The 15,024-nt window shown below is 41.9% G+C and overlaps 1 protein-coding gene across 6 annotated transcripts in view; it reads left to right on the top strand.

The window, feature by feature from the left end:
• Positions 1 to 14,810, top strand: part of tnca (tenascin Ca) — a 56,417-nt gene extending 41,607 nt beyond the window's left edge. For all 6 annotated transcript variants that reach the window (XM_015943149.3, XM_015943147.3, XM_015943151.3 and 3 more), the window contains 11 exons: positions 3,007 to 3,129; positions 6,272 to 6,415; positions 6,499 to 6,618; positions 6,693 to 6,836; positions 6,928 to 7,058; positions 10,161 to 10,299; positions 10,596 to 10,747; positions 10,827 to 10,923; positions 11,004 to 11,165; positions 12,892 to 13,055; positions 14,157 to 14,810. In XM_015943149.3, coding sequence (XP_015798635.3) covers positions 3,007 to 3,129; positions 6,272 to 6,415; positions 6,499 to 6,618; positions 6,693 to 6,836; positions 6,928 to 7,058; positions 10,161 to 10,299; positions 10,596 to 10,747; positions 10,827 to 10,923; positions 11,004 to 11,165; positions 12,892 to 13,055; positions 14,157 to 14,267 — 1,487 coding nt within the window. In that variant the 3' untranslated portion in view covers positions 14,268 to 14,810. The remainder of the gene's footprint in view (positions 1 to 3,006; positions 3,130 to 6,271; positions 6,416 to 6,498; positions 6,619 to 6,692; positions 6,837 to 6,927; positions 7,059 to 10,160; positions 10,300 to 10,595; positions 10,748 to 10,826; positions 10,924 to 11,003; positions 11,166 to 12,891; positions 13,056 to 14,156) is intronic.
• The last annotated feature ends 214 nt before the right edge of the window (positions 14,811 to 15,024 follow it).

The following is a 15,024-nucleotide window of genomic DNA, read 5'->3' on the forward strand; positions in this document are numbered from 1 at the left end:
TTCACAACCCGAGTCTCGCTACCTTAATAGTGATCAGAGGATTACATGAGGACTGTTTCAGGTGGAGGAAAAAAAAGGCACTTCTGAGTTACCCTCTACAGGGAGGGCAGCTTTGCTATGCAAAAAACACCTCAGACAGAAATGCAACAGACTTCAGACATCACACAACATAAGTGTCCACAAGGTGGGGAGGTAGGGTAGAGGACTCTCCACACATCAGTGCATGCAGCCGCGATAAGCAGCGCTCGTCACTTCCGTTTGGACAGGGGAAGGAGGTATTTGGATTAGAGAGCACAGTGACTCCTGGAATCGATTCAACGGCCTTCACCGGTCGCATTCCCACCCAGGCTGGGACAGGGAGACAGAGTTACCATGGCGATGGCAGCGTTGCACATTTCTTCTGAGGGGGAGCAATCTCTTCAGCCTCACAGGCTCAAGGGCACCAGATTCAGATAAGAACTCGTTTTGGGGCCAGACAGAGATCATTTCCTCTCTGGCTTAAAAAGCCCATGCAGAGTTAAGGAGGAGATTCAATTACTCCATTCAGGTGTGGTAGTGCAGGAAACACAGACAACTAGCAGGATGGTAGTCCTTGAGGACCAGAGTTGGTGACACTTGTCCTAAAGCAGGGGTGGGCAACCCTAGTCCTAGAGACCCGCAGGCCGGCATGTTTTCCAGCCATGCATGAACTTGCAGATTTTAATTGGAAAAACAAACCGAATCCAGGTAAACAACAACAGGAACAACAAAGATAGTTGGAAAACAAGCAGGACTGCAGCTCTCTAGGATCACTCCCTGGCAGCTTACCAAAAAGCTGTTAGATCAGCTATTTTGTCAACATCATTGAGAGGCATCGTGGTGATCAACGCAAGCTTTTCAGTACCATTAACTATGTTCTTTCACTAAAGGAATCCACTGCCCCCTCCACACCAACTATAGCACTGTGCACTGATTTTCAGAATTTTTTCCTGGAAAAAATCACTACTTTTAGACTAAATCTGTTGGGACCTGTTACCCAGAAAGAGTCATTCTGTTCTCCTCCATTCTCTGATTTTGATCCTGTCTCCCTTCAAGATCTGGATAAATTAATCAAGTCCATGAAACCCTCAGGTTCCCCACTGGATGCTCTCCCCCCAATGCTGCTACTTGGGGTTCTACCAGTAGCGGGTCCTTTTATTCTGAGTATTTTAAATTACAGTTTGTCATCGGGAGTGTTTCCAGAATCCTTTAAGAAGGCGGTCGTCCAACCGCTATTGAAAAAACCTGGCCTGGATCAAAATGATTATGCAAGCTTCCGTCCTATCTCCAAACTTCCTTTTTTTATCTAAGGTTATTGAAAAAGTGGTACATGCTCAACTCTCACATCATTTACTGGAACATTCACTACTTGACCATTTTCAGTCTGCTTTTAGGCCAAATCATAGCACCGAGTCTGCACATATCCGTGTGTTAAATGACAGAAACTGATGCTGGTTCCTTTATTCTATTACTACTGCTAGACCTATCAGCGGCATTTGATACAGTTGACCATGACATTCTGTTAACTAGGCTGAAATCTTTTGTTGGAGTCACAGGGACTGCGCTAAATTGGTTTCACTCCTATCTGTCTGACAGGTGCTTCAGCATACACATAGGTGATTGCTCTTCTCCTTTTGTCCCACTCCCCTGGGGAGTTCCCCAGGGCTCTATTCTAGGTCCACTCCTCTTTTCTATTTATATTCTTCCACCGGGAAACATCATTGCTAAACATGGCCTACATTATCATATATACGCTGATGACTGTCAAATTTATATGGCTTTAAATCAGTCAAGTTCCATTACACAGCTCTCGGAATGTCTCTCAGAAATTAAAACCTGGCTAGCTTCCAATTTCCTGAAGTTCAATGACAATAAGACTGAGGCCATTCTTTTCAAACCAACACATAATCTGCATACTTCTGCTGCCTTTGATCTCTCCCCCTAAACCTTAATTCATGTGTGACCAGTCTTGGGGTTAAACTGGATGTCGACTTGTCAATGAGTGCACATGTTAATGCCACTGTTCGATCCTGCTTCTTCCAGCTTCGTCGCCTTGCCCGACTGAAGCCCATTCTGAAGAGACCACACTTAGAATCAGTTATTCTTGCATTTATCACTTCCAGACTCGACTCTCCCAACTCAGTTCTAATTGGTGTAAATGCATCTGTCCTAAATCGTTTGCAGAAAGTCCAGAATGCTGCAGCCAGATTTCTTTCCAATGCAAATAAACGCTGTCACATCACTCCCATTCTGGCGGGTCTCCACTGGATTCCTGTGGAATTTCAAATTCAACACAAAGTTCTAACTTTTACCTACAAAGCCCTGAATGGTCTAGACCCCCCCCAACCTCCCACCCCCCCACCCCCCCGGTCACTAAGGTCTGCTGGACATCTATTGCTCAAAGTCCCTACAATGACGTATAAAGCTTGTCGGGAGCGTGCGTTCGCCTTTGCTGCTCCCAGACTCTGGAACGCGCTCCCTCTGGTGGTACGCCAGGCTTCTTCACTAGCACAGTTTAAATCCAGCCTGAAGACACATTTTTTTTTATTTAGCTTTTGGTCAATGATCGGTCTTTTATGCTGTGACTCTCTTCTGTTTTTACTGACTTCTGTTTTTATTGATTTCTCTTTTTGTTGGCTGTTTTAAACTTTTGTATTGATTTTAGGTGTTTCTATATTATGACAGTTTTTATCTGTGTTTAATGTGTATGTATGTGAATTTGAATGGCTTTTAGGTTTAACTCTGTGCAGTGCTTTGGTCAGCTGACATGCTGTTTTTAAATACGCTATATAAATAAAATTGGATTGGATTGGATCAGAATTGCCTACCCCTGCCCTGTTCAGTGACACTCTGAACCCAGAATCTCATCGTTTTCTTTGTTTCTATAGCTGAAACTACCTGTTCGTGGTTGAAATGTGGATGTCCTGAGATATTTTTACCTTTTAAAAAGATTTTTGACTTTCTCTATTTCTGTTTACGCTCTGCCAGCCCTAAGTGCTCCCAAAGGTCTTCATTTCACTGAAGTGACAGATTCTACAGCTCGAGTTCACTGGTCCAAACCAGATTTTGACATGGAGAAATACCGCATCACCTACGTGCCACAGGAAGGAGGTGAGAACTTAAAGATGTTGTGCTGCAAATTATCATTGACTTAACTCCTTGACAGCAAATCTGCTAAATCTATATTGTTTATTTCTTTGTCATCTACATCTTTAACAAGATTAGTACTTACTGTATGTTTTCCTGCTGTCTGATGGAGGGTCTAAGTACTACATGTGTCAATGTTCTTATTATTATTCAATTTTTGCATAACAAATGTTAATTACAAAGTACTGTTTGATGTAAAGTTACTGCATGTTCAAAATAATTGTCCAGGTAGGTTGAGTTCACCCTAAGGAAGCAGGAAACTTTAAAAGTAAACCATTTTAGCAGGGTCAGTTTCTACATTTCAGTCATTTCAGATAGGTTAGGGTTATATTTGTTGCCTACCAAACAAATGCAAAGTTAAGAGATCTTCTAACATCTCAGAGCCCCTCTGATGGTAAGGTTTAAAAAGTCGGTTCAACCATGAATCCTGTATTAATGTTCCTGTTAGATTTTCTCTCCATTAATTATCCAATATGGGAATATTCTCAATAAATCATTAAGGATTTATATAAATCTATTCACTCCATTTTTACTATAGGCCTGTTTTGATTTATTATAGTTTGGGTTATAACTGAAAAAATGCATTTATATTTGGATTTGAACAATTAAATGTAGAGTAGAGTGGAGTGGAGTAGAGTAGAGTAGAGTAGAGTAGAATTAAATTTAGTAGAATATAATATAATTGAATTTAATAGAGTAGTGTAGAATAGAAGATAGTAGTGTAGAGTGGAGTAGAATAAAATAGAGCAGAGTAAAATAGAATAGAATAGAGCAGAAGATATTAAAGTAGAATAGAATAAAGTAGAATAGAGTAGAGTAGAGTGGAAGTGAATATAATAGAAAAGAGTAGAGTAGAATAGAATAGAATAGAGTAGAGTATAATATAATAGAGTAGAGTAGATTAGTGTAGAGTAGAACAGAGTGGTGTAGACTGGAGTATAATAAAAGAGAATAGAATATAAGAGAGTAGAATGGAATATAACAGATTTGAATAGAATAGAGTAGAGTAGAGTGTAATAGAAAAGAGTACAGTAGAGTAAAATATATGAAAAAGAATATAATATTATAGAATTTAAGAGAGTAGAGTAGAGTAGAAGAGAGTATAATAGAAAAGAGCACAATAGAGTAGAGTAGAAGAGAGTATACTAGAAAAGAATAGTGTAAGGTAGAGTAGAAAAGAGTAGAGTACAAAAGAGTAGAAGAGTAGAATAGAATAAAATATAAGAGAGTAGAGTAGAAGAGAGTAGAGTAAGTAGACGAGAGCATGATAGAATAGGGTAGAGTAGAGTATAATAGAAAATAGTAGAGTAGAAGACAGTATAATAGAAAAGAGTAGAGTAGAGTATAATAGAAAATAGCAGAGTAGAGTAGAAGAGAGTATAATAGAAAATAATAATGTAGAGTATAATAGAAAGGAGTAGAGTAGAGTAGAGAAGAGTATAATAGAAAAGAGTAGAGTAGAGTAGAGAAGAGTAGATGACAGTATAATTGAAAAGAGTAGAGTATAATAGAAAAGAGTAGAGTAGAGTACAGTAGAGTAGAGTATAGTGGAGTAGAATATAATAGAAAAGAGCAGAGTAGAGTAGAGTAGAGTAGAAGAGAGTATAATAGAAAAGTGTAGAGTAGAGTAGAGTAGAGTAGAGTAGAGTAGAGTAGAGTAGAGTAGAGTAGAGTAGTCCGTTATTGTCGTAATACCCGCAGGAACAACTACATTGAGGGTGCTCCCTCTCCCATTAGCATATTGATATGGGTTCATAGGGGGGTGGCAGGATTCCTGGAATATTATTACCTCACTAACGTGTTTGTCCAGATAAACACTATAGTGTAACGTACAAAAGGGTCTATTTTTCACCATCCAACTGACCACAGTACAACCTTTCATCTATATGCATAAATCTACTTTCTGTTTGGATCTTCCAATTCCAGAAGGTTCTATTCAGTGCGTGTTTACATGCATGAAGACAAAACATCCAGATAAACATTCTCACCCAAGCTCTCCAGCACTCTCTGCGTGAAAGCCAAACGTCAACATTCTTCACTCTGAATAAGTGAAGACTCCATGATTTTAAAGTTATAAGTTAAATAATCACATGTGATGAATGAACAAGATGTTTAAATCAAATGTTTGAATGATCTGTGCTTAAACCAAATTAATTAGAAATCAATATTTGTTCTTACAATGATCCATTTATATCACAAATCACTGTGTGGTTGATTTAACAAGTTAATCGTTGTTTACACTCATACACATTACAATAAGTTAAATATTAAGGTTAATGTGCACCTCACATAAGAGTTTTGACCATTCTCATTCACAAAGTTTTAAAAACCTTTTGTGTCGGAAGGAAGGCGTGGCTTTCCGAGGGATGATGGTAAATACTCAGAAACGTGTCATTCTGATTTGCCAAACTTGGCCAGAAATCATGACAAAGTAGTTTAATAAAACAAGACTTACTTCCCGCTTAGTTTCTAGCTGACCCACAAAGCGGCCAAATCAGGAAAGAAGTCTTTTTGAAACCATCTTCTCCTTTGACCTCCTGTCAAAGCCTCTCTGCAACGCTGCGGCTGGTACCAGACAACCGGCTCCTGTAAGAACCAAACAAACATCCACCTTAGATGCAAACTCATAATTAATTTCATAATTAAATTCATTTTATAAACTATATACCTAACTCTGTCTGAATTAATACGAAGTGTGTTTATGGTCCCTAAAAATGCAAAGAACCCTAAAATTCTCTGATTAAACATTCAAAGATCAATCTGATTGATATTTCATGTTTCTATGGAATCATCACATCTTATCGGTCATAATTAATATGTTTTAATTGCTACAACAGTATAAGTAGTTCTATAGAAAATCAGACCTAACAGGCTCACCATATTCGGCCCACAGAGACCATTTTCTATAAAAGATGTCTGGCTGCACTTTGAGAGAGAACGACAGTTTTTCCATTGTACCTGTCTCTCTTGCACATCATTGGACTTCACTGTACTCTGACTGTGGGAAGCAGCTCTTCTAATCTCCTGTCAACAAAACAAATGTGTGACTATTACCCACTTCAAAACAAGCAGACCTACGCCGCTGGGGTTCTGTTCTACTTCACAGGAATCCCGTTGAGCATGATGGCAGATGGAAGCGTGTCGGAGATTCTCCTGATCAACATGTTGCCAGGGAAGGCCTACCACGTCACTGTGACTGCCCTGAAAGGTTTGGAGGAGAGCGAGCCCAGCTCCGGCTCCGTGACCACAGGTTGGACTTCCTCTGATTAAAACACTCTCCTCTGTGCTGTGACCTTTGAGTCGGGTCAAGCCTGTTCTGTTTATGCTGCCCAGCTTTGGACAGTCCGCGGGGTGTGACTGCAGCCAACATCAATGACACATCAGCTCTGTTGCTGTGGCAACCATGTGTAGCCACTGTCGAAGGCTACGTTATCACGTACAGCACAGACTCGGGTGCGTCTAAAGATCCAAGCTTCATCATTTGATGTGTAAACTTCTCTGATTGTGTGTTTTAACTTCTGTCTCAGCACCTCCGGTGATTGAGCATGTTTCTGGGAACACGGTGGAGTTTGAGATGAACTCCCTGCTTCCTGGATCTCTCTATAGAGTTGGAGTTCATGGTTTGAGAGAGACTCAGAAGAGCACCCCTGCTGTTACTGAATTCACCACAGGTAGTTCTGAAAAGGAGATCGCTCCACAACATAAGTCATGTCCAGCTGCTTTTCAGGACGCTACATTAGAAATGTGCTGCTGTGTTTCCAGATGTGGATCCGCCTCGTGACCTGAAAGCTGATAACGTTCAAACCGACAGCGCTGTTCTGACCTGGAAGCCACCTCATGCTGCCGTCACTGGCTACGCGCTTACCTTCTTCTCTGCTGGCGGTGCCATTAGAGTACGTCTGTATGGTTTCTGGTAAAAGATGGGGAAGCGATATTAGATCTTGTTCCAAAGAACACTGTGGTGTTTGGAAGAAACTTCCACCTTCTTGTTATTGTTTAGCAAATGAGATGGTGATTGTAAGTCATTTCAGATGGTTATTTAGCTGATATTTTAGGAAGATCTAGTCATTCCATAATAGGTAACTATGGTGTTTGCAAAGGTAAGATCTTGAAGAACACAGATAACTTTTAAAATTGTATTTTAAATACACTTGTTTGCAAGATAAATCTCAATTCATCCATCCATCTATTTTTGGCCGCTTATCCTCAGTCAGGATGTGGGGTAAGCAAGCAGGGACGCCCAGACTTCCCTCTCCCCAGCCACTTTGGCCAGCTCCTCTGGGAGACTCCTAAGGCATTCCCCGGCCAGCCTAGAGACACAGTCTCTCCAGCGTGTCCTGGATCTTTCTTTAGGCCTTCTCTCACTTGGACGTGCCCAAAAAACCTCACCGAGAAGGTGTCCAGGGGCATCCTAACTATATGCCTGAGCCGCCTCAACTGGCTCCTCTTGATGTGGAGGAGCAGTGCGTCTGCTCCGACTGAGCTTCTCATCCTATCTCTAACAGAGAGCCCAGATATCCTTCGGAGAAAACTCATTTTGGCCTCTTGTGTCCGCAATCTCATTCTTTGAGTCACTACCTAAAGCTCTTTACCATAGGTGAGGGTAGGAACGAAGATCAACCGGTAAATCGAGAGCTTTGCCTTCCAGCTCAGCTCTCTTTTCACCGCATCACTGCAGATGCAGCACCAATCCGCTTGTTGGTCCAGTGCTCCAGTTTTCCCTCACTTGTGAACAAGACCCCGAGATAGTTAAACTCCTCCACTTGGGGCAGGACCTAATTTCTGACCCGGAGAAGGCATTCTACCCTTTTCTGACTCAAGACCATGGCCTTGGATTTAGAGGAGCTGATTCTCATCCCAGCTGCTTCACACTCAGCTTCGGACCACTCCAGCTAAAGCTGGTACCCCATATTCCCGAAGCACCCCCCAAAGTGCCCCCCGATGGATGTGGTCAAACGCCTTCACCAAATCCACAAAACTCATGTAGATTAGTTGGGCAAACTCCCGCACACCCTCCAGGACCCTACTAAGAGCCTGTATAGAGCTTGTCCAGTGTTCCACGGCCAGGATGAAAACCACATTGTTCCTCCTGAATCCGACTTTCGACAACCCATTGGACCCTCTTCTCCAGAACCCCTGAATAGACCTCTTACAAGGGAGGCTCAGGAGTGTGATCTCCCTGTAGTTGGAACACATCCTGCCAATCCAGTGTAACTGCCCCTGATGTCCACATGATATTACAGAGCTGTGTCAGCCAACACAGCCCTACAACATCCAGAGCCTTAAGGAACTCTGGGCGGATCTCATCCACCCCTGGAGCCTTGCCACCGAGGAGCTTTTTGACCACCTAAGTCACCTCGGCCCCAGAGATTAGAGACCAAACCAAAGATAAATCTCAAGTACATGAAAATTCCCTCAATTATATATTGACCTGGCTTGTGAATAGCGATGGGTACCGAATTCAGTACTTTTTAAGGTACCGACCGAATTCCATAGTACCGACCGAGCACCGATTCACGTCATTTGAAACGGTGCCTCGTTTCGGTACCCGTCCTTCACAACGACAACTTGCCTAGACAGCTGCGCATGCGCAAGAGCATTACGTCATCGGTCGCAGCGAGCCAGTTGTAAACAGAGCAGCATGGTAGAAAAGAACGCACACTAAAGCTTGGGTCCACTTCACTAAATGTGATGGGTAGCTGGGTGATGATGAAACCAGCGACAACGATCTAAGTGAGACATCCTCATCTTAATCTGCTCCGGTAGGTAAATAAAATGTTTAAGATTATGTTAGCTTGATTTGTTAGCTTCCGTTCCGCTAATGGTGCATTCGTTTTCTCCTCGGAACTCCGAATTTCTGACTGGAAGAACATGAACGCGCTCTAAAGTTTGGCTTCACTTTACTAAATGCGACGGGTGATTGGGTGAAGATGAAACCAGCGACAATGATCTAAGTGTGAGGCATCATCGTTTTAATCTGCTCCAGCAGTTAAATAAACTGTTTAAGATAACGTTAGCTTGATAAATTAGCTTCCATTGCCACCATTGTTATCAGCTAATGGTGCGTTCGCTTTCTCCTCAGAAATTCTAACTTCCCAGTAGGAAAAATCAAATGAAAAAGGACGGCGAAAGGAATGACGATACACAGTAAATTTAGTTCACAGTAAAGATGTTTGCTTCAGTTTAATTATCAGCTTATAAAACTACAAGGACGATGTTAAAATACAAGCAGTTGTATGTTATTTATCGTGATATTTATCAAATATGGTTATATATTGAGAAAAATATATATTTAATTATAAAAGCGAATTAAAATGTTAAACACTCAAAAGTATCTAAAATTGGTACCGTTAAGTACCGGTAGTTCCTAGGTAGTGGGAATTAGTACCAAATTGATTATAATGTCAAAGGTACCCATCCCTACAGTTGTGAATGATAGGCCTTACAACACTTAATAAGTTTCCGCCTTCCTCCTCCTACTTGTTGAAAGCAGAATTACAACTGTCCTAAACAACCCTACTGTTGCCTGCCGTAGCTAGTGCTAATAACAAGATGATGCTAACATGAGACAACTGATACTAATTAAGCCATGAAGTCAAAAGATCAACACTGTTGGACAAACAAACATTATTACTTACAAGTCCCAAAGCATTAAACCAGTCCATGATAGCCTAAAACTAGTGTAGGCCATGCCGACGTTCACTCTGGCTTTAGAGCTAGCCTTTATATTAGCTAGCAGCACAGTAAACAGCTGTTGCTGTAAAGCAGGTAGAAGCCTCCTGCTACTGTTCCTACCCAAACCACAAAACTCTAAAGTGTAGTTTCTGGTCAGCAGACGGCTAAAGAGTGCTTTCCCATTTAAAGTTGCTCAAGTGTGTGGTTCAAGAACCACAGAAAATGAGTCAAAAGCAATAATTTAAAGTGTTAGAAACTCCTTAGTGTTGTGCTGCAGGGAATTGTGGATGGTTTGAACTGTTGTTATTTGGTGCATGCAGGAGGTAACGTTGAGCCCAACAGCATCGTCGTACACCATGTCTCAGCTGACCGTTTCCACAGAGTACAACGTTCGCCTGCAGGCCATCGCTGCGGCCAAGCGGAGCCGTTACGTAACCACCACATTTTCCACCAGTAAAGGTAAAAACAAACACTTTCTGGTGTTTTTCACTAAAAATTAACTTTACTCGGGCTTTGTCCCCGCTCCAGGCTCTGATGCTTGATTAGACAACAGCCCAGATGTTCTTCTAATGAAAATTCCTTTCATTCAATTGAATATTCCAAACTGATCACCCAGACTTTTTTTATTCTGAGCTGCTCGGATGGAATTTCCCAAAGTCGTTCTCTATAACGTGGTGGTTATTTTAGACAACAAAAATGGAAATTGGCTTCTGTATGTTTGATGGATTGATGTCTTTTTAACATGTGTGTCTTAGCTGGACAGGTGTTTGCGTGGCCCTGGGACTGTGCTCAGATTTTACTGAACGGAGAGACGGCCTCTGGTTTGTACACCATCTACATAGGAGGGGAGGATACCCAGCCTCTTCAGGTTTACTGTGACATGACCACAGACGGTGGTGGATGGATAGTAAGGATGCAGCTTTACGCCACAGATCTCATTAAGCTGGAATCTGTCGAACTGTTGTGACAAAGTTGGCACTCCTCAGGTTTTCCTCAGACGGCAAAATGGAAAGCTGGAATTCTTCAGGAACTGGAAGAGCTACACAGCTGGCTTTGGAAACATGAATGATGAGTTCTGGCTGGGTAGGAGATTTCCCCCCGTCAGCATTCCTTATTATTTTTTTCTCCCTCATACCAATTCTGACTCTAAACCCGACCTATAGGTCTCTCCAGTCTCCACAAAATCACATCTTCGGGACAATATGAGCTGAGAGTGGACCTGAGAGACAAAGGGGAGTCGGCCTATGCTCAGTATGATAGGTTCACCATTGCAGAGCCAAGAACACGCTACAAGCTCTACTTAGGAGCATACGATGGGACAGCAGGTGAGAACGGGTTGAAAGGATGTTAAACTATTTATTTAATTCACGTAAAGCAAAGTAAGCCTGGACATTATTAAGAACTGTAAACTGGGCTCAATCAAAATGACTAAATTATGTTTTCAGGGAGAATTTAGAACTCAGGCTGTAGTTTCATTTCCGAACATTTTCTTCATCCATCTTTTTGTCCTGGTGGAAATCATAAACAATATTAGAGAAAATGGGCTGATGAACTGATAAGTTTTGGAGCTGTGGCTGCTGAAGGTGGACTTCAGTACCTCGGTCTGCACAGAGGCATTCTGGGTAAATCTCAGAACTTAGTGATGAGGACCTTGGGGGTTTCCATAACGCTTAAACGTAGATCCATTTATGGCTAAATAAAACTATCAGGAATAAACTACATGAAATACATGGAATTTTTACATGCTAAGTATAGTTTATATAAACTGGAGGATTCAGCAGGGGCTCATCTTGACCCAAAGCGTACTGGAACCACAAGGAACCGATGCTTCTTTCAAGCAGAAAATGTATTATTTTAAGCTCTTTAGTCTTTTCTGCTTTTTCACTGAGTCCAAATGTAAAATATAAAACCAATGATGAGTAAAACATCACTTCTGCAGTTTTGTGTAAACAAACAACCATAAATAGCATTTGCCAGTGTTCCATATTCTACTAGAAGTGAATGATACCTTTGTAATCTTGTTTTAAAGAAAAAAAACAATAGAGCAAACCCAACTTTAAAGGGATACTTAGAAACTTTTTCATATGTTTTAATCTTTTTTTGGGCCAGGATGCACTAAAGTGAACCTTTACAGGGTTAATGAAATGTCAGAGCCCAACCGACCTCTGCGGCCAGACTACTGCATTTGCAACTTCAGAGTGCCGGTCTGGTTTTTTGGACTTGAGCTGACATATCTGGCGCTGCAGTCTGGTTCCAGCACCTTTCTTGCATGTTTTAGATCATGAACACGGCTGATTTGGTAATGATACACTACTGGAGACACTGAGGAAGTCTGGTAGACATTTTAGCTTTCAGATGAAGGTGTTTTGCTTTTAGTTCTACTAAACGGACACTAGGTGGTGCTAAAAGCAAGCCGAAAACTGCATAGTCTCCCTTTAACCCTGGATTGAACACACAGTGAATGTGTTGAACTAACCCTGAAGACAAGCGAATGACTGGAATAAAGTCTTGTAATCTTCAATTTTTTATTTTATATTTTAAAAATGGAAACATTTCTTAGACTTGGAGGACAAATTAATTACCGCACAGATTTGCCTGAAATGCACAAAACCATTTTATTTCTTGTTCTCGGTGATTTTGCGCATCCCTGGCACCGGCTTCTTCTCAAAGAAAAAAGCCTTAATTAAATGCAAACATGCCCATCAGTTTGAGACGGTAAATAGTTGAACACAGAAGGGTTTTCTTTTAATTTTGTGCTCAATAGCTCATTTGTTTGTGGGCAAACTGCATCAGTGTAGAGAAACGCAGCTTTGTTGAGAGTAAAGATGCATCAGAAGTTCTTTTATGAGGGTGATTGAGACAGAGATGCAAAACCCTAATTTGCACCCACAGACAACGTGCAGTCTTCCACAAGACAAACATGCTCATGATCACTTACCGTCCAAGTCGTGACGAAAAAATGTCCCAGTCGGTTAGAACCATTCTGCAAGTCGTCTCTGCAACAAGCTGAAGAACTTTGGAGACGATAATCACACTTAATGTGTTCACCAGGTGACTCAATGACTTACCACAATGGTCGGCCCTTCTCCACCTACGACAACGATAACGATATCGCCGTGACAAACTGCGCCCTGTCCTACAAAGGGGCTTTTTGGTATAAAAACTGTCATCGGGTCAACCTGATGGGGAAATATGGGGACAACAGCCATAGTAAGGTATGTTTTCACAGAATCCTGGAGTTTTTCTCCTTAAACACGTTTTTCTTTTATCCTTGGTACTTTAGGTTGCAGAGCTGCATTCATGCTTAATTTCACATATTGTCTGTATTTTCTCCAAACATTAGGCCCACTGGTCCTTTTATGGCGCTTTCACATCTGGGTCGGCACAGACCCGCCCTGGTAGGGTATATTGTGTTCACATCTGGGTAGCGTGTGTGTTTTCCATGCTCAACCAACCAATTTTTCAGCAGTGGCGTGTCCAAGCTTTTTAAAATGGGGTGGCCCAGGTGGGGCACTTGTTTATGCATGAGTGGCCCCTATGGTTGTTGTATTGTAACCCTAAGCATTTTGTGGAGAATGTAAAGTCGATTTATATGGAACTTGGTGGGGTGGCACCTGGGATTTCAAGGGTGGCATTTGCTACCCCAGGGCACTTCCTGGACACGCCCCTGTTTTTCAGACACCCTACCCCAGCAGTCCGAGCTGAACTGACACTACTCTCACTGCCGACTGATTGGCCGACTGAAATTCATGCCTACCTTTAGGCGGAGCCTCTGACTGGCAGGTAAAATTGGCCAGCAGCGACTTCCCGCATGTGCAATTCATTATCAGTCTAGAAGCTGGGGAGTAAACGTCTCTGACAGCTGCTCGGAGCTACTACTCCAGCCGTGGCGGGGTGAGGACAGACTGCTTTGAAGGGCACACAGCAGTCTCAACGAGAGAGAGCAGGAAGCAGTATCAGAGTTTCCAAAAGCAGCACTGCTCACATTCGTTTGCTAACTTGAGGAGGACACCACAGACCTCTCTGCACGTCTTTTGCTCCACCCACACGTTCGAAGATCGGTGTGAGTGTGTGAACAAAACCTACCGAAAGCAGGCTGGGCTGGGCCAGATGTGAATCTGCCATTACATTAACTCAAAAATGGCTTTAATTAAAAGTAAAATATTTAAACAATTATGCTGCTTTATTAAAAAAGAAAACCAACCCCAAAGTTCTCCTGAGCGGCATTACCAAGCATCTATTCATTCTGAAAAGCAGGTCTTTCTTTGGCGGTTGACTTGTTTTTCCTCTTTGTGTTTTATTTTTAACTTCCATAGGGAATTAACTGGTTCCACTGGAAAGGTCACGAACACTCAATCCAATTTGCAGAAATGAAGATTAGACCATCCAACTTCAAAAACTTTGAGAGCCGAAAGAAACAATCGTAGAGCCCCGGTCGCCCTCTGCTCCTGCACCTCGCCTCCACTCGCCCGACGCTCCTCGCTTCGTAAAAACCACCTCTCTATAAAACACCCGAAACAAAGGCAGGACCACTGACTGGAAATCGGTTCTGGTTCTGACTGAAGAACCTGCTAACACAACACCAAAGAATCAACAGAGTGTTAGCAGTGTGCTCACAGCTGTCCCCACATGGCGTTGTTCTGTGATTGTGTTTCAACAAAGGTAGATGATCATTTGCTCTAGGTTGTAGTTTTTCTGCTTGTTTGTTTTTGTTGGGGGGGGGGGGGGTGCTGATGTGTAAATTTTTTGTGTTAAATGAGATCCAACCTGTCAGACACATCCTCAACCAAATCTGAAGGATGGAATTTGTTACAATAAAATGTGACAGGCTATGGTAAAAAAAATTAACCAATTTTCTCACTGTTCATATTTAAAAACTGATTTTGTTTTTAGAAAAACAATACAAATAAAACATCTGTTGCTCTGTAATCCCCATTTCAAATAAAAATGATTTGATACCTGGAATTTTACTACTGAGCAGTTTGTGTTTCCTCCACCAGATGGCAGTGTTTGTGTGATGTTCGGTTACTTTAAGTGTGGGAGGATTTCTGCACATCAGCACATGGTGGCTCCCATCTCCTATTCAGGCTGTTAACACCACTTAAAGAATTTAAAAGCACAGAAATTATTTTTTAATCTGAAGGTCTGCAGCAGCCATAGACGGTTAGTCGATTATTGATGCCA

Source organism: Nothobranchius furzeri, chromosome 6 (genome assembly GCF_043380555.1).
Source record: "Nothobranchius furzeri strain GRZ-AD chromosome 6, NfurGRZ-RIMD1, whole genome shotgun sequence".
Classification (NCBI taxonomy): Eukaryota; Metazoa; Chordata; class Actinopteri; order Cyprinodontiformes; family Nothobranchiidae; genus Nothobranchius; species Nothobranchius furzeri.